Source organism: Psammomys obesus, unplaced genomic scaffold (assembly GCF_907164565.1).
Source record: "Psammomys obesus unplaced genomic scaffold, mPsaObe1.curated_primary_1811, whole genome shotgun sequence".
In the NCBI taxonomy this organism is placed as follows: domain Eukaryota; kingdom Metazoa; phylum Chordata; class Mammalia; order Rodentia; family Muridae; genus Psammomys; species Psammomys obesus.
Window position 1 is genome coordinate 22,022,856 of NW_026595981.1, and position 19,323 is coordinate 22,042,178.

Genomic DNA, 19,323 nt, shown 5'->3' on the forward strand with positions numbered 1-19,323 from the left:
GTGTGTGTGTGTGTGTGTGTGTGTGTGTGTGTGTGTGTGTGTGTGTGCATTGATGTTTTGCCTGCATGTCTGTCTGTGTGAGGGTGTTGCATCCTGGAGTTACAGACAGTTGTGAGCTGCCAGGTGGGTGCTGGGAAGTGAACCCTGAGCCTCTGAAAAAAGCAGTCAGTGCCCTTAGCTGCTGAGTTATCTTTGCAGGCCCCGAGTGTCTTCTGAATATTAGCCACTGCACCAGAACCATCTTGAGGAACCCTCACAACGACATGGTGAAGTCAGAATTACGAGCATCATTTCCTGAGCAACCCCAGGGCTAAGGCCACCCTGAAACTCCACTGCGAATCAGGGGACAAGTGGGTGGGAACCAGCGTAGAACGTAGGTACCATGGTCAGTGAAACCGTTCTTTTCGGAGCAAGGAGGGGAGGCCCTGAGTGGCGAAAGAGGGCAGAGTGGAAGAGATGAGGCCTACAGGAATCCCCAGTGCGCTGGTCCCACCCTCTGGCTTCTCAGGGATCAACTCTTATTTGGAGCTGAAGCCCCAAAGAGCTGTGAATCGGAAGTTTCTGGTTTGTTTGAAGACTCAGTTAAGTCATGGGATGTTTTCCTAGAAGCTGTCTTGTGAGAGGAGACGTGATGTTTTGCTCTAAGCTCTCACATGCGAGGGACATGACTTTGGCCAGCTGAAAACTTCCGTGGGTGGACTCTGAGGAGAGGCGATACACAGAAGCCCATGGACAGTGAGATGTTGCTTTTTGGATCGACGTCGCTGCGCTGATCTTCGTGCTTCGACACTTGGCTTTGCAGAGAGAAACGTTCCAGGGGACTTCTCAGGACAACCCAATTGAGACTTGCGGCTTTCCCTGACCTGTCCCGATCTTCTGGATCATGCTGACTCGTGCTGCTGCTTGGTGTTGGCCTTTGGACTGGACTACTGGTATCCGGACAACCAAGAGTGGACTCATTCCAAAGAACTACATCTGAAAAGCTCTACAACCCTTTAACCTAACAGCCTCCTTTCCCCCCTACCTCTGATTAGTGGGTGGAAGGGAAGAAGGAATGTTTAGGAACCCTTTAAAAAGTAGGTTTGGTGAAACAGCTAAGCCTCCAGAGCCGTTTGGGGAAATCATGGGCTGGAGGGAGCCCAATGTTGTGGGTGTCTGGCTGGGGGGAAGCATGGGCTGGCGTGAGCCCAGTGCTGTGGGCAGGGATGAGTGGTTTCAGCTCTTTTGTCCCCTCTGACAGAGTATTCCTGTTTTGAAGAACCCACCAGCAGAGCCCCTAAATCTCCCCCTTGGCCAGCACCCTCACGTGAAGGAACTCCGGCTCCCCAACACTGTCTTGTCTCTAAGTCTGGGTGTGGCTGCTAACTGGGGGTGGTGGTGGAGAGAGGGTTTGCCTGCCTGACCCGTTTTTCCTATGGCTCAGCACGGGCTGGATCCTGAGTCATGCCTGGCAGCAGCCCCAAGATCCCAGGGAGCGTGTGAGGTCACCTCAAGTATTACCCCACAGCTCAGAAAGTTCTCCCCAGCTTTGAAAACACATGAGATGAAGGACCCCAAAAATCAGGCTTGCTGGCCTCACATTCACTACACAGCTGAAGATGAACTTGAACTCATCATGCTCCTGCCTCATCCTTCCAAGCGCTGGACTCAGGCATGTGCCATTATGCCCAGATGGCTTTTTAAAAAAAGATCTATCTTATTTGTATTTTACCTACATGGGTGTTTTGCCTGCATGTATGTCTGTGTGCCATGAGGTCAGAAGAGGGTGATGGATCTCCGGAACTGGAATTGCAAACAGTTGTTAGCTACCTCGACTGCTGAGATTTGAACGGGATCCCTCAGCACTCTCTTAACAGCTGAGTCATCACCCCAGCCCCAAGCTGGCCTTTTTGGTTTTGTTTTGTTTTTCGAGACAAGGCCTCACTACGTAGCGTTGGCTGGCCCGGAACTCACGACGTAAACCAGGCTGGCTTTAAATGTCATAGATAACCGTCTCTGCTCCTGTCTCCTAAGTGCTGGGATTAAAAGCCCATCCCGCCACACACAGGCCAGCTGCTCTTTTCACCAAGCCCTCCAGGAGGTTCTCACAGTCCACAGGCTTCACTCCTGGAAGCCAGTGAACGGTCTACACCACCTCCTTCCTCTGGGGCTCTGTGCCTCTCCTGCTAAGGGCCCTGGATGTGTTTGGTAAAATGCTGTCTGGCATTGCAGGAGCTGCGGTAAGTATGTGTCCCACCCATGCCTCCCTGAGTCACAAATTCTAGGCCATTTCGTAGGGTAAAGGAGTCGAGGAAGAGAAGAAGGAGGGAAGAACACCTAGGAGGTCGAGCGCCCTCCACCCCCGCCCTCGCAAGCCATCCCATCCCATCTGTTGCCTGATGGTGGCTTGGCGTCCCCGGTGCCAGGCCGGCAGCCTGTAGGATCAAGGGCTTCTATTTCTGCTCTGGGATGTTGCGGGGGGTTGGGGGTGCGCAAAGGAAATGCTGACAGCTGCGCAACAGCTGCATAGAGGCTCAGAGACTATAATTTTGCGACTTTCAAGACGGCCTTAAAGGGCTTCCCACACTCAGGAGAGGCATCGCCCTCAGAGGAGTCCTTTTCCCCATCTCCTGCCACTTATTTATCTTGGCTAGAAGAACAGAGGTCGAATTATGAGTCCAATCTATGAGGAGAGGATTCCAGAACAAGGGCTGGAAGAGGCGTCGGTTTTAAGAACTTTATCCCTGAAACGGAATCTCACCCATAATGTCCTGAGCTTCCGAAAGTAAGCAAACACAGCTTTGTCGCTTCCTGGGTAACCATGGCTACCCGCAGCATCCGCGCCCCTGGAGACCCTCTTGCAACCCAATAGGGATCCGTGGCAGTTTGGGGGGCCATGGAGCTCACCCAGCAATGATGAGTCTTTGTGTCATGACCTGTGGTGACTTATAAACGGGGTGCCATGGTTGTGTTTTTGTTTTTCAAGACAGGGTTTCTCTGTGTAATGGAGCCCTGGCTGTCCTGGACTCAGTTCTTAGACCAGGCTGGCCTCGAACTCACAGCGATCCGCCTGCCTCTGCCTCCTTGATTGCTGGGATTAAAGACGTGCACTACCACACCCAGATAATGGGGTGCCATGTTAAAAAGCAGGCCGGGGGTCTCCCTGGGAATCCTGACAGAAGGGGCCAGTGATTCTGCAGTGACCACAGCCATGGCCGGCTCTTCATGAAACCACAGCCCGGCATGAGCCAAGTTTCCTGGGAGTCAGGAAGATCTACAGCCTCTGGGGTCTCCAGACGGTGTTCCAGAAGCCTGGTCACCCCAGGCCTTACTCTGCCACAAACCTACCTTGTTCAGGTACAAGCCTTGGGAGAAACTTTTTTGTGACATTCTTGTCCTAAAAGTGGCACTGGACAGAGAGCCTAATGCGAGCAGACAGTGAGGCCCAAGGCTGTCAGTGGGCCTTCGCTGCCCCCGGCCCCCACCAGGATCTAGAACTTGGTGTATAACCTGGACACCAACCTCTGCAGGACGTGGCACCAGCTGCAGCTGAAGGTCAGGTTCGAGGACATGCAGCTGTCGCAGCTCCGATGCTGGAGACAGGCTGCAAGAGAGGAGGCGGCAGCTGTCAGCGTCACGTCGCTGCTCCTCTGAACTCTGGCTCCTTCCTGAACTGCGGCGCCTCTGACTTTGGAGACCTATAAGCTCATCATCATCTCCCCTCTCACTTTTGCTGTTGTGTTTTGAGACGGGTTCTCTCTCTATGTGGTTCTGGCAGTCCTGGGGCTTGCTGGCTTGCTAGGCAGACCAGCCTGGCCTCAAACTCACAGACATCCTCCTGCCTCTGCCTCCCGAGCCCTGGGATTATTGGAGAGCAAGTCCTTTTTTCTCCTGCCCTCCTGGCTATTGGTCCCGGGGGATGCTTGTTCTTATCTGCTTGCTTGGATTTTGAAGTACTTAGATATGTCTGTAATGACATATCCAGAGAGGTGTAACCAAGAATGGAAGTCCCACCCTGAACATGCATGGGACTGTTGTTGCATGGAAGCCCAGTGGGTTGGGGACCGGACCGAGGCTTCCTGACTGCTGAGCCCGTGTGGGCTGCTCTCACCCCAGTTTTGCCACCATGATGGACTGTACCCTCAAACGGTGAGCCAAAGTGTATACACCCTTCCTTTTTTAAGTTGTCTCTAGCAGGTACTTTACCACACTGGCAAAAAAAATAACCAATACAGGCCTTTCATGTGCCGAGGGGGAGGGTTGTCTAGAACGTAAGGAAACCATGGGGAGGAGCTTTCTTTACTCCATTTCATAGCAGGAACTGAGGTTTGGTGGGTTGTGGTTTGAGTCAGGGACTCTGAGCTTGGGGTCAGGGTGTTCAGTCTTGGGGTTCCATTGCAGATGTCTCTGCCCTGCTCTCAGCCTCTCTCTAGTGTTAGAGATTCTCTCCCAAGGGCTCCTCACTACTGCCCAGGCAGCTGACCCTGGCCTTGGATATTCTTGCTTCTTGATACTCTAAGACTTGAGGTTGATTCTCCCTGACTTTTTTTTTTAATTTTTTTAAAAGAATTTTTTATTTAATTTATGTTTATGAACACTCTGTTTTCATGCACACCAGAAAAGGGAATCAGACTCCATCATAGATAGTTGTGAGCCACCATGTGGGTTCTGGGAATTGAACTCAGGACCTCTAAGAGAGCAGCCAGCACACTTAACCACTGAGCCATCTCTCCAGACTGCTTCTACCAGTCTTTGAGAAACTCCTACTTCCCAGCTTTTGGGCTTCTCGCCTCGGTGGAGGGTGAATAGTTGGTGGGTGACTGTGACCTGAACTCTGTCCTCATCTTCTGGTCACTCTGGGATCTGAGGCTTTTCCCTATTACAGGAGAACACACTTGCTTGAGCCCAGGCTGAGATGAGGCCCAGGACTCATGACAAACCTCTCTTTTCCTTTCTCTGCTATCTATTCCCAGAATACTCAGGGAAGAGAAAAGTCAGGATGGGAGTGGTATGGGACACAAGAAGTGTCACAGAAGCTGGATAAAGCCTATGGTTTCAGACGGCAGCTGGGAGACATGAGACAAGAGAAGGAACAAAACCCTCTGGAAAGATACGATTCTGAACCAGACACAGTAGCACGTGTCTGTGGTCCTGGGAAACAGAGGCAGGAGGTTCACTGCAGAGGAAAAACCAACCTTGGCTACATAGCAAGCTCTGTCCCAACCATGGCCACCCAGTGAGGCAGGCTCAGGGACACCTCTCTAAGGGAAGATGGTGAGTGTCTATTTCTGGACCCCTGTCAGAGCGGTCTCAAGGCTCAGCTCTCAGGGGCTTCACATACGTGTTCCTAGCAATAGGTGGCACTGATTAGACACAAGCATACCCCAGGCCTCTGGTAAGCTGGTCCACCTCAAGGCTGCCATTTCTGCACTCAACTTGGCCTGTGCAGCTCCGGCCCCAACCACAGCCTTGTAGGTTGGTGACATTAGGCCCGGAGAAGTTAGGTGAGTGTGTCCCCCCAAGGATCGGAGGTTGGGCTGAGATGAGGACTCCGTATTTTTTAGTCTAAAGCATGTTCTAGAACAGCGGGCTGCTGTTACTCACTTGGCAATGGGGTGAACTCCACCGCCGTTGTGTTGGCGATCTTGCTGGAGTCCAGTTCCACACGGTGGTATTCGAAAATGGTCCGTCTCCGAGACTCTGAAAGAGAAGCAAAGTTTGTCATATCAGGAGCAGGTCACAGTGTGAGGGTTCCCAGGACTGGGTCCAGGACCCAGCAAAAGTTATTATGCAGCCAGTGAGGGAGGAAGTGAGCCTGGCATAAGGATGCCAAAGCTACAGGGAGAATGAAGCACAGTATTTGTCCATTCTCTCTGTGTGTCTAGCTCGCTCATGTAGAACTAACTGAAGGACTGCTTCCTCTGAGCAGCTCGCTTAGGCAGCTCCCCACTCTGTTCCACTCAGGCTGAGCGCCTTCCCCACACTGCCTTCCTGATTTTTCTTTATTAACTAATTAATTTACTCTGTATATCCCTACCACAGTTTCCCCTCCCCTCTCTGCCAGTCCTTCTGTCCCATCTACTCCTCCTCTCTTTCTCTTAAGAGAAGGGGAGGCCCCCCACGGACATCAGCTAGCCTTGGCATATCAAGTTGCGGTATGAGACCAGGCTCATCATCTTCTATTGAGGCTAGGCAAGGCAGCCCGGTAGTGAGAAAGGGTCCCCAAAGCAGTCAAGAGTCAGAGACACTGCTCCCACTATTAGGTGTCCCACATGAAGACTAAGCTACACAAATGTAACATACATGCAGAGGGCTTGGGTCCATCCTGCGCATGCTCTCGGGTTGGCGGTTCTCTGCGAGCCCCTATGGGCCCAGGTTAGTTGATTCTGTAGGTTTTCTTGTGGTGTCCTTGACCCCTCTGGCTCCTAACGTCTGACTGGATGGGTGATGAGCACCTGACTGTGAACTTGACCCCAGCGAATGCTCTGCAGAAGTTCACAGACTGGCAGACTGCCCTGTCCAACCATGTGGCACCTCTTCCCTCATAGCCAGGAGGCTGGAGGTCCAGGTCAGGCCCTGCTCCTGTCTTCCTGGGTGAGCCTGGCTAAGTCACTCAAATCTCAGTGCTTTCGCTAAAACAGTAGAAAGAGCAACACCTGTCACAATGCCTTTAAGACGGAAAATCATAGCTGGGCGAGGAGGCTCGTGCCTTTAATCCCACCACTCCCTGAGTCCAAGACGGTCAAGGGTACACAGAGAAACCCTGTCTCAAAAGGGGGGGGGGGCGGGGGACTAGACCTGCAGATGAAGAGCTAGCTCTAACCCGACAGTCTCAAAGGTTCTGATACTACCAGTATTACCAGGCCTACCTAAAAGCCACGACTCAAGGCCAGCAGCCAGTTGCTGACCATAGCAAATGACTTTCCCCAGATGGTGAAGAGCCGAGGTATATGCTGCTGGGCCCATGTCCCTTTCCTTCCTCTGGAAACAGCTTTTCCCCATGTCCACATGTACATGGCCCTGGAGGGACCCTGCCCTTGCAATTGGATCAGGGCTGGACCTATAAGAGACCTTCTTTGAGCCTTTCTGCTTGTGACCTAGAACCCTTTGCTCTTCAAGCAAGCTTGGCTGTGAATGGAAAGTTTCAGCCCTGTGGGAAAAGCTTGAGAATGAAGCCATTTTGTGAAGAGAAATAGGACACACTGATGGACCTCACGGACCTTCCCGGCCCTTGTTTTTTCAGTCCTTAGCTCTTCCTGTAGATCTGTGGACCACCTCGGCATTTCCTCAGTACATCCCCTCTCTGCTTAAGCTGGGGGTGATGAGCACCTGACTGTGAACTTGACCCCAGCGAATGCTCTGCAGAAGTTCACAGACTGGCAGACTGCCCTGTCCAACCATGTGGCACCTCTTCCCTCATAGCCAGGGCCATGAGGACCCAGAGCAGGCAGAAACACAAGTTTTCCACTCAGCGAAAGGTGGTTTGGAGAAAAACTTCCCAAGATGGCAGGGGTGTCTGTAACAAGGACGTGAGCCTGGATGACAGGAGTGTGACTGGGCTGTGTCCCAGCTGTGTTTCATCGTGGCTTATCCTAAACCTCAGAACTGTTCCCACTGACTTAACCTAGGCTGGAACCCCAGTCGCTGTGGGCGCTCTCCTCGGTATGTCACTCTGCTTTGGGGTCACAGCCCCCCCCCCCCCCACAGTCCACACAAGTAGGAGGAAACTGGCCTGGTTGTAGGTACAGCAGACCTGGGGGTCACCACAGAGCTGCAGGCCTGCAGCCTGCCCTTGAGAGGCCAGCACACATGCTCCCATGCCATCCAGGGCCATCCATGCCCTGGAATGAAGTCAGGGAGACTGACTGAGACCATGGAGAAAGAGAAGCCTTTGCCAGGGGAGGAACCGTACAGGAAGAGGAAGCGAGGTTGCTGCCGCCTTAACCCAGGTGACCTTGGATGAGGGACTGAAGCTCAGTGGGCCACAGTGAGAAATGAGACTAGTTCAACTGCACTGATGGGGCTGTCTTGAGGTGTTGGGTTTTCTTGTTTGTTTGTTTGTTTGTTTTGTGGTTTTTCTTGAGACAAGGTCTCACTAGGCGGCCTTGGCTGGTGGTCTGAAACTCAATATGTAGACCTGGCTGGCCTTGAACTCACAAAGATGTGGCTGCCTCTGCATCCGCTGCCACCACCACGCCCTGGCTTGTTGCTAGTTTCCCTTTCCCCTCAGTCCTGACTCCTTTGCTTCTGCGATTGTTTTGTTTTGGCTGAGCTTCTGAGGCGCTTTCAGCATCTCCAAACCCCTCAAGCAACCAATGTTTATGAATGGATAAATGAATATAGACAGGAAGGATGTCCAACTTGTCCCATCCTTTCCTCCCTCCCCTTTGACCTGCTCCTCTGCACCTCAATGAATTTCCGGTCAGAAGATCTCTACCAGCTTCTGCAATCCCCTCCCACTTTGGAAGAGTCCCACCCAGAGGTCCTGAGCACTGACTAGCAACCTGAACATCCTTTCTGCCTTTGCCTTCATGGCCTCTGCCATCCCACCACTGCCTGGCACCCTATAGTCCCCCACCAGAAAGCAAAGGGACAGGAAACACTGGGCTGTCAATGCTCCGGTGGCAAATCAGAGATTTGAGAGCCTGATCTCAGATCTCCCTGCTCCCCACCCTCACCCAGTACATTTGCCCTAAGCTCACACGCCCCACTGGCTCTCTGGGGCTGTTGGGAGACCTTGACCCTCCTTTCCTGCCAGAGAAGATGATCACCCCAGGCCTGAGGCACCATCCTTCCTTGGGGACTCCTGCTTTGGAGCCAGATGGTTTGTAATGAGATCCAGGCTCCTGCTTCTTCCTCCCTTCCTTCCTTCCCAGGCCGATCCTCAGCGAACAGTCAGAAAGAGTGGGTGGGGGGAGGGGCCTGGGGCTCCCAGGAGATCCCTGTCCAGCTAGGCTTCCTCAGAAGTGACCCTCAGAAACCTCAGGCTGAGCTGCAAGTAAGCCAAAGCGTGCTGTCCCACCATTCATTTTACAAGTAGGGAAACTGAGGCGCAGACAGGTTAACCCATAGACCAACACACACACACACACACACACCAAGCCTTTCCATGACCTTAAGTAGAAAACACCTTCTGCAGTTGAGAAGAAAATTGGACAAGAGCCTGGCACCTCCGTGAGTGCCTTCAGTTACTCATTGGGCATGGAGGTGTGCGCCTCTGTTAAGTCCTGAGCACTCAGCAATGCACTGGCCACCCCAGGGCCAGCTCTACCCAGCTCCTGTCAGAGCTCCCTGGATCTGGACCATGGCATTTGCCCTGGCATCTTTCTGAAGTACGTGGACAGATGTCCCTGTTCCCTCCATTTTAAAGGAAGAAGCGCTTCCTCGAAAGGGGACACTGTGTGTATTATTTGCTCAAAGACATGTAGCTTTTTGTTGTTGTTATTGTTTTAATCCAAAGGCCAGACTTCAAACTCAGGTTCCAGCTAGGCATCCTGGGACATGCCTGTAATCCCAGCACTCAGGGAGCTAAACCAGGAGGATTGCTAGGAGTTGGAGGTCGCCTAGACCACATAGTGAGTTCCAGGCCAACAGAGGCTACATAGTTAGACCTTGTCTCAAAACACAACAAACAGCCCCTGGTCCCCGTGCTAAGAAAGCTCCAGAATGTCCTCAGTGGTGCGTGTGGCATGTGTGCGGATACATGTTCAGCAGCCAGGGGGAGAGGGGACGTGGGCTTTGGCTGATTCCTGGGGTGTGAATGCTCTAGTCCCCGCTTACACCGTCCTTACCAGTGTTTCTAAATGAGACAGAAGGGAACATCTGAGTAACTGTCTTTGAAAGTAAACAAAACCAGCATCCAAAACTTGGATGAACTTGGATGACTGTGTGTTTTCCTACTGTCTGAGGGTTTCTACTGCTGTGATGAAAGACCATAACCAAAAGCAACTTGGGGAGAAAAGGGTTCATGTTGTCTTACAGCCTTTTTTTGGGGGAGGAGGAAAGCTACTTACTGGATTGCTCCCCGAGGCTTACTCAGCCTGCTTTCTTAGGAAACCCAAGACCACCTGCCCAGGGATGGCACCACCACAGTGGCCTGGGTTCTCCTACGTCAGTCACTAATTTAAAAAAGAGGAAAAGCACCTGAGTTGCCTACAGGCCAGTCTGATGGAGGCACTTTCTCGGTTAAGAAGTCCGTCCCTCTTCCCAGATACATCTAGGTCTGTGTCAAGTTGACAAAAACTAACCAGCATGCCTATTGAATAAGAGAGAGTCCAAGAGAGAAGAGGCCGTGGAGACAAGCTCCAGAAATGACAGGTGTGGGGGCACATGACTTCCATATCAGCAACCAGGAGGCTGAAGTAGAGGGATATTAAGTTTGAGGCTAGAGTGAGCTGCAAAAAAGACCCTGTTTCAAATAAAGAAAAAGTCACGTGGGTGGTAACCGCCAGGTGTCCACAGGGGTACCGTGGTCCTAAGAGAAGAGAGTCCCATCAGAACCTATGAAAGGGGGCCTGGAGAATTAGCTCAGTGATTAAGGGCACTTGGTGCTCTTACAAAAGACCCAGGTTCGATTCCCAGATCCTGCATGATGGCTACCAACCACCTGTAACTCCAGTCCCAGGGAATCTGATGCTCTCTTCTGGCCTTTGCGGGTACCAGGCACTCACAGGATGCAAATACACACATACATACAAAACACTCAGGCACATAAAGTAATACAAATGAATGAAATCTAAAAATCTATTTTAAAGACCCACGAGAGTGAGCTGGCTGCAGTGGCGCACACCTTTAGACCCAGCACTCAGGGAGGCAGAGGCAGGAGGCTCTCTGCGAGTTTGAGGCCAGCCTGGTCTGCAGAGTAAGTTCCAGGACAGTCAGGGCTATGTACAGAGACACTGTCTCTCAGAAACAAAACAAACAGCAGGAACACGGGAATGGATCTCCAAGCCCACACCAACTCACAGTGCACACACTTGTACACACAGATAAGCAGGCACACAAACAGCCACCTTCATAGATAAACACACATGCACATGAACACATGCGCACAGATGATAGATTTGTCTTTCCACAGGGAGTTGAACCTAGGACCCACGAATACTAAGCAAACACTCTATCACTGGGCTACATCCCAGACCCCACACAGACTGATGGGTGTTTGAGACAGGGTCTCCTTTCAGTATGGAGAAGGTGGGCTGAGGGCCTGGGGAACATTTAAGCAGAGGATGGGAAAGCTCTTGTTAGGCTTGGGCAGCTCCGTCCCTGCCCGCTCTCCCCAGGACAGCTCTCCTAAGTCCACCCCTTTGAACCAGGAGGCCTCGAATCTAATGCCAACCTTCCTGCCCTCTTCATCTCCACCGTCAAGACTCAGCTGATTGACTCCCTCCCTCAGCCAGAATCACTGGCGCTGTCTCACCTGTGACACTGTTCAGTCAATATCTAGATTTCCGTCTTACCCGCCCCTGCCCCCAGACTACAAGATCCCCGAGGACATCATTAACATGGCATTTGTCTTTGACGGTCCCCTGGCAAAGGCTTCAAAGGGTTTAGGAAATGGCTGTGAATAAATGAACCGATTACAGATGGCCCTGAAAACCTCTTCCTGTCCGTTCACCACACACCAAGGCAGTCTGTCAAGAAGATATGGCACATGCTTCTGACACTTCAGAAATGAAATTCTGGGAAAGGAGAACTAGTGTGCCAGGGCCATCTGAGGCCAGTCAGGAAACACCCAGAGTTCACGTCACCATCCGCATCCCTTGATAATCTGGCCCATGGTAACCGATTTTGCTAATTCGCAATCTGCCTGTTGTGACAGTTACATGAAATAAAGTATCTTTCTGGTTTCCTGAGACAGGATTTCTCCGGGTAGCCCTGGCTGTGTCCTATAGACCAAGCTGGCCTCAAACTCAGATTTGCCTGCTTCTGCCTCCCGAGCACTGGGATTAAAGGCATGAGCCATCCCCCGCCTCCCTGGAGAAATAAAGTTTAAGACAAGTGAAGGGAGTCGTGTTTTGGCAGTCTGTCTAGCCAAATGAAGGGCACTGAAGCCACCATGGAGGACTTAAGCGTCTCTGCAAGCGGATGCTGCTGACACGCACAGCCTTTCTCTGCATCACGATGCTCTGCAGGCTCTGATCACAGTGTGGGCAACAGGTTACAGAGGGGAGCAACGGTAAGAAAGCCGGCTGTGTTCAGCATCTTCTTCCCAGGGCAGAGGTCATCCCGAGACCTCTCCCATCCAGCCCTGCAGGGCAAAAAGGCAATTCTCTCAGTCAGAAGGACTTACTGGCTGGGGTATCTTTTGTTGTTGCTGTCTGTTTTGCCTTATTTATATTTCATTTTGTGTTAGGGAGGGAGGTGAGAGTGTTTGTGAACCTGGAGCTCACTGACTGGGCCAGACGAGCTGGCCATCAAGTTCAAAGGTCAGTCTGCCTCCCCAGTGCTACAATTTCAGGCATGTGGCACCATGCTTGGGAGTTTTACATGGAAGCTGGGCATGTGAACCCAGGTCCTTATGCTAACTAGCAGGCATTCACCTACTGAGTCATCTCCCTAGACTACTTGTCTGGTGTGGCTTGGTTGTTGTTTTTTTGAGATAGCATCTCCTGTAGCCCAGCCCGGCCTTGAACCCCTTGATCCTCCTGCCGCCATCACCTGAGTGCCGGGAATGGCAGACAGGTGTCGCTACACACAGACGGCTAGGGAATCTTCACTATCAGGAAAACCGAATTCACCCTGTATCATCTCAGGCAGGAAAGAGCTGCACACGGGGCGTCCTGGGATAGAAGAGGCCTCCCGTTGCCGGCTTGGACAACGACACATCCAGGGAATCAACACTGCAGAAGGCTCTTCCTGAACCTGCTATTCACAGGCCAAGCCAATCCCCAGCAAATTCCCCGCCTGCCGAGCAGAGCAGACTTAGCGGATGCTGACGTTTTGGCCACAGAAGAGCCATCAGTCCTGAAAACAGAGGACTGATTTTATCTTTTAATTTTTCTGTGGTGCGAGGGCGTGAGCCCAAGGCCTTGCACATATTTCGTGGCCCACTTTAAAACTCAGGGAAGGCCTGGGGTACTGCTTCAGAGAAATGCACCAATGTGCCTCTCACCGTTGCCTTGTCAGTGGATGGAACCTGGGGCCTTGCGCTACCGCTTGCTCTACCACTGAGCCACGCGCCAAGTCCCTCTCCAATTGTTCTGACACCATGGTGAGTTGAAGTCATTGACCACCAGCCCTGAATCTGGGATTTAGGATTAGAACTGGGATTCGGAGTTCTAACAAGGAGACTTCCACAGAGCCAAGCAGCATGCAAGGAGAGCCACAAACTTCAGCTTTAGGAAGAATTGTGGCCATGTGTGCAAGTTCAAACACAGCTCCCTACACATTCAGCCGAGCCTGGCGACAGTCCCCCGTGAAAGATACGAAGACCCCAGGATATTGTAACGGGATGAAGGGACAGTGGGGCTTGGTGGAAGTAGGTGCTTTCGAGCAACCGGGGCCATTTGGATCTCTAAAGAGTCCTAGGACCAACACCCTAGGGATACTAAGAGCATAGTAGTCTCCATCATCAACAGGATGACCTGGAGACACATCTCCAAAGGGCTTTTCCAGAGAGGTCTAACTGGGGAAGGGAGAATGGCCTGGGATACAGGCAATGTTATCCACTGGCTAGGGACCAGGACTAAATAAACAAAAAAAACAAAAAAAGAAAAAAAGGAATCCATCTGAACACCAGCATTCACCTCCCTCTGCTTCCTGACCCTGAACCTCACACCTGAACCTCACACTCTCACTGCCTCGACACGTGGACTGTACCCCTCAAACCGTGAGCCGGAACAAACCCACATCCCTTAAGTTGCCTTCGTCATTCATTTTGTCACAGGAAAGAGAAAAGTAATGAACACAGAGGTAACTGTGGCATGGAGATCACTTCCTTAGCCTTGGATGACCCTGGGGAGGAGACAGAGGTCGGGACAGAGGTCAGGACAGCGCAGAAACCTAATCTGTACTTTATCTTTTGAGTTTTATCCCAGATACACTTAATCACGAAGAGATATAACTTTTGCCTGTAGTACCAGCTACCTGGGAGGCTGAGGCAGGAGGATTACTAGAGTCCAGTTCAAGGCCAACACGGGAAGCATAGCGAGACAACATCTCTTAAAAAAAGAATAAAAGATATATGATAAACTCATTTAAAAAAAAAAACATTACTTTGTATAGTAGTTTAAAAATTAACTTTGTCAGAGCACCGTGTAATCCCAGCACTCAGGAGGCCAGCCTGGTCTACAAAGCAAGTCCAGGGCAGCCAAGGCTACACAGAGAAACCCTGTCTCAAAATAAACTAACCAACTAACTAACTAATTAACTAACTAACTAACTAACCAACTAAATAAATAAACAAATGAGTGAATGAATGAATGAATGAATGAATGAATGAATGAATGAATGAATGAATAAATAGCTTTGATGGGCTGAGAGCTGGCTCAACAGTTAGGGACCCTGGCTGCTCTTCCAAACAACCTGGGTTTGGTTCCCAGTACCCACATGGAAGCTCCTATCTTTAATCCCCACACTGGGGAGGCAGAGGCAAGGGGATCTCTGGTCCACAGAGAGGGTTCTAAGACAGCCAGGACTACACAATGAAAACCTGTCTTAAAAAAAAAAACAACAATAATTTTGAAAGGTTGAGAAAACTATATGTAACTTTAGGAATGATGTTAAATACTAATGCTTAAAAGCCCCGAGTTGCAAAGCTGAGCACAGAAGATATTCTGACACAGATCCATGGGCCGGATGGGCCAGATGTTGGCCAATAGCTGTTTGGAGAGGAAGAGCTGAGGTCCCCTCAAATGTCAGCTCCTCTAGCTACCCCCTTTGACTGAACTTCGACTGAAAGAAGAATGGTTTGCCAAAGGAGAGCGTTCATAGCAGTGCTGAGGGAGGCTGCCCTGTCTCACACACACTGGTCACCTATTAATCCCCTGGGTTAGAGGCCGTTTTTGTTTGAATTCTGGAAGGCTTCCTGATTGCTGGGGTGATGGCGTGCGCCGTGGCACTCAAGTCTTTGGACATTTGGCAAATGGAGCAGCTGCTGGATACAGGGGCTCCTGACCCCCTGACCAGCAACCAGGCTGGTGCCTCTGGAGACACATCTAGGCAAAAAATGACCCCTCTGCCCTAACAAGGAAAAGCCAGGCTCGGACTGAGCTGGGTCAGACACAGGCCCCTGGGGACTCACCTGGCACCTCCGGGGATGAATTGAGAATCATGAAAGCATCAGACAGGCCTGCCTTGACAGGGTGCTGGGCAGAGCTGATATCCAGGACAGCCATGGGGATCTGCAGCAGGGAGAAGAGGCACCCGCCATCCACCTGGAACCCTCTGTGGCCACGAATCCTCCACTCAGCTCCACACCCAGCTGCCTGCTCAGGGCTTGAGGACCCGAATACCAGCAGCCATATTCTATGTCTCTCCCCCCCCCCGCCCCCCCCAGGCATGGATCCTCCAGCTCCACACAGGCTGGAAGTCAACCCCGGCCCCTCCCTTTCTTCCCTTTCCTCTCTCCATCTTCTCCAACCCAGCGGCTCTCATCTCTGTCCAGTTCTCTCATCTTCCTTGTCCATGCTACATCACTCCCCTAGGCCATCTCCCCAGCATTCCCTGAAGTCCCCAACAGCCTGTCATCTGCTCTGAAGCCGGAGTGGGCTTTGCAAAAGCCTGTCTGGTTGTTCCCCTGTCCCATCACCCCCCCCCCCTCCCCGTCACATGCCACTCCTAAAACGCCACTGTCTTCTGGAGCAGAGGTTCTCAGCCTGCCTGACGCTACAGTTCCTCATGCTGTGGTAACCCCCAACTGTAACATTATTTTTGTTGCTACTTCATAGCTATAATTTTGCTCCTGTTATGGATGTGAAGATCTGTGTTTTCCCACGCTCTTAGGTGACCCCTGTGAAAGGGTCATTCAACAACCCTAAGAGGTCAAGATCCACAGGTTGAGAGCCATCCGTCTAGAGCTTTGTATGGCTCGTGTTCTGTCCTGCCACAGGAGCTTTGTACTCGCCACCAAGCCTCAGGCCCACCATGCTCTACACAGATTTGCTGGATAAACAAGAGGCTCTAAAACACACCCACCTCTTTGTAGCCAAAGACAATGCGGCCGTCTCGGTGCAGGGCTGCCTGAAATGTGAAGCTGCCCCTGTCCTCCCGACCCTGGAGGTACACGTGGTCCCACTGAACCACAAACACTGTCCCTGGGGAGAAGAGCAGAGACCTAGCTGAACGGGAGTCAGTGCAGGGGACCCAGCAGGTATAGCAGTCAGAGATTGGGGGGGGGGGGGGGCGGCAATTGTGATTTGGAAAAATGGGAACTAGGCAATCCACAAAGGCCAGCCTGGCTTCCAAGTCACAGGGGCCTCCAAAGATCCTGTGTCTGCCCTCCCCCCCAACTTGCTCATCTCTTACTGTGTGCACACCCCTTCTTCTTTTGCCTATCCTGACCCTTGGAGACAAAGGGAAAATGGAGATGTCCGTCTCCTAGGTGGTCGGGCACTGATGAGACTGAGAAGTGGTGGAGGGTCCCAAGCCAAGATTTCGCATCTTCATCTGGATCAACAAGGCTACGCAGTGCCGCCTCGGTCCCCTTCTTACAGGTGACAAGACAGCACAGGGTAGAATGAGAAGGTGGCTGTCTGCCTGTGTGACTGTGAGCCTGGGGTTCTCAGGAAGGGGTTAGGCCAGGCTAGCGCCCCTTCCCCTGCTGGGTGACAGACCAGGTTAGACCTCTGGGCGGACTATACTCCGAGATCAGGCCTCACCATTGTCGAAGTAAGCGACTGTGGAGCTGTCAGAGTAGCCAGGGTTGAAGTTGGCCATGAGGGGGGCCACGTACTGAGTAGCCGTGAGCATCCGGTGCAGCACGTCGCCCATGAAGATGAAGCCTGAGGGTAGAGAGGGGTCCTCAGAGAGGCTCACTGTGCTGCCTCTAGGGTTCACCCTCACACTGGCAGGGGCTAGAAATGAGTCTCATGGCCTTAACCCCTCCCCTCCCAGGGGTCTCGGGACTTGGTGAGATTAACAAAATGGCCCGGACTAGAGAATGTCTGTCCTAGATCTCTGGATAGGCACAGACCACAGAGGGTAGAAGGAAGAGGCAGTGACTCCCATCTTCCCCTGTTTCGGTGGAAGTCGGAAGTAGGATGAAAGTGACAGGAATCAGAGGTCCTCCTGTCAACAAGGACCCTCATCCTTGCTTCCTCGGGCTCAGAAACAGACCCCAGAGGTGCACGTGGCAGCCTCGTCGGTCCAGGGGGATAGACACACGCACCCACTCACACATGCAGGCATGCGCACAGGTCTGAGTGGGACCTTCAAGGCCTTCCCTGACTTCCTCCCTAGCCCACCTATCCAACCTGTCTCCAGTGAGCCCCTCAAGAACCAACCTGAGTCAGGCCGAGACCTAAGCCCTCCAAGCCACCCCCAAACACATGCTGCTCCGTCTTTACCTCCGGTTGCTATGGTGATCTGCCGCAGAGGATGTCCGTAGAAAGGGAAATCAAAGGACAAGACCACTCTCTACAGGGACAGGAGAGAGTCCCCGTGGATGAGGCTGCCCGCCAAACACTGGTCACCCTCCCTGCCCCAGACTTGTCTGAACAATGTGGGCATGGGTGTATATCCAGGGTAGGGACCCCTCGGATTAGCTGGGTACCCCCACTAAGTATCCTCTGACTGAACCCACTCCAGACCACAAACCTCAGGCTATAACCATATCCACTCCTGGACAGGCACTGCTGGCCTAGGCCCCAGCCTCCCTGCCCAGGCCATTCTGTCTGACCTAGGCACTCACCGAAGCCTGCCTGTGAGAGCTGGAGAGGATCCTGTGGACCTTCACGTGGCTCCGGTTGGCCACAGCCATGTCCACCCACAGTTCCCGGCTGCGGCGCTCACCAGGGCCATAGACACGGGACACGTAGTAGTTGTGGTTGTCTTCCTGCAGGGACAGAGACAGAGCCCATAGGAGGTGTGAGGAGCCAGGCAAGCTGGGCACCGCTCTCTTCCCCAGATTCTCCTAACCCAGAGCCCTGGACCGTCTGCTTTAGGCCTGGGAGCTTCTGAAACACCCTCGGAGGGCACCAAATCATCACCTGTTACATGTGTGCTCAGCCCTGTCCTGCGTAGACAAGCTAGGCTTATCCTATAGCCCTGAATGTTTCAAAGCGCAACAAAGGCCAAGTTCAGCATTGGGGTCATGATGGAGAAACCCCAGAGAAAGCCTTTGTCTTCAATGATCATGCCTAGACCATAACGGACACAGACTCTCTTACCTGCCCTAAGGAAAAAAGAGAGAAAAAAAAAAAAAACAACTAGGTCTGAGATGGTCAAGGGAGAAGGTGGTTGCTGATATTAGGGAGTTGCTAGTCTGTTGGACGAGGCAGGACAAGGGCAGTGGGACAGAGTCACGAGCAAAGGAGAGAAAAGCGGGCACTCTCACTATGATTGCCAGATGGAGCAAAAGAGGAGAGAAACAAGGAGTTCCTCAAGGAATGGTTTTTGCGTCTCCCTGTGTGGCTGATGCAGACCCCACAGAGGGCTGGGTTCTTTGCATAGTCTCCCTCAGAGGAACATGTGGGGCTTAGAGCAGGCCAGGGAAGTGGCTGGCAGAAAGAGTGGGTGAGCCAGCAGGCTGGGCTGTGTCTCAGCACTCCCTGGAGCTGGCCCAAGAGCACCTCACAGAAGGCCGGTGGCGGCAGCAGGAAGGTCAAAGGTTCCCAAGGCTCCCTCGGCTGCAGTGATGCCCTGGGCACCAGGGATCATTAATTAGGCTACAGACAGAGCAGAGCAAACCGTGTTCTTCCTGCAGAGCTGCCAGCTGTCTGGCCGGTAGGGAACCGGGGCCCTGGCCACTGCGTGCCTGCAGAGAGGCAGATTATGATTCTGACAAGCGATACATATAGCTCGGATTGGCCTAGAATTTGCTATGTAGCAGAGGCTGGCCTTGAACGCCCCATACTCCCGCTTCTACTTCTCAAGCGCTTAGGATTTCAGACACATGCAACCATGCTGACTTAAAAACTGCCTCCGCTTCAACTTGAGCCCCTGACATGCAAGAACAAGTGAGTCACCTCTGTTCCTGTGGACCAAGGTTCTCCCTCAGCTGTGCTGTGCTCTAGAAGTGTGTGGGAGTCAGGTGTGGCACACATGTCATCTCAGGATCTTGGGAGGCGGAGGCAGGAAGATCACAAGTTCAAGGCCAGCCAGACCTACATAGACTCAGGGTCAGCCCAGGTAACCTATTGAGACCCTGCCTCAAAATAAAATAAACACAAAGCAAACAAAACC

General features: G+C 52.3%; 1 protein-coding gene across 1 annotated transcript in view; it reads right to left on the reverse strand.

The window, feature by feature from the left end:
• Plxdc1 (plexin domain containing 1) overlaps nt 1-19,323 on the reverse strand; it is a 52,604-nt gene that overhangs the window by 11,928 nt on the left and 21,353 nt on the right. The window contains exons 3-9 of the mRNA XM_055620061.1: nt 17,831-17,974; nt 17,487-17,556; nt 16,800-16,922; nt 16,117-16,235; nt 15,224-15,323; nt 5,584-5,679; nt 3,502-3,583 (exon numbers count right to left, since the gene is read on the reverse strand). Of these exons, the coding sequence (XP_055476036.1) occupies nt 3,502-3,583; nt 5,584-5,679; nt 15,224-15,323; nt 16,117-16,235; nt 16,800-16,922; nt 17,487-17,556; nt 17,831-17,974 (734 nt within the window). The remainder of the gene's footprint in view (nt 1-3,501; nt 3,584-5,583; nt 5,680-15,223; nt 15,324-16,116; nt 16,236-16,799; nt 16,923-17,486; nt 17,557-17,830; nt 17,975-19,323) is intronic.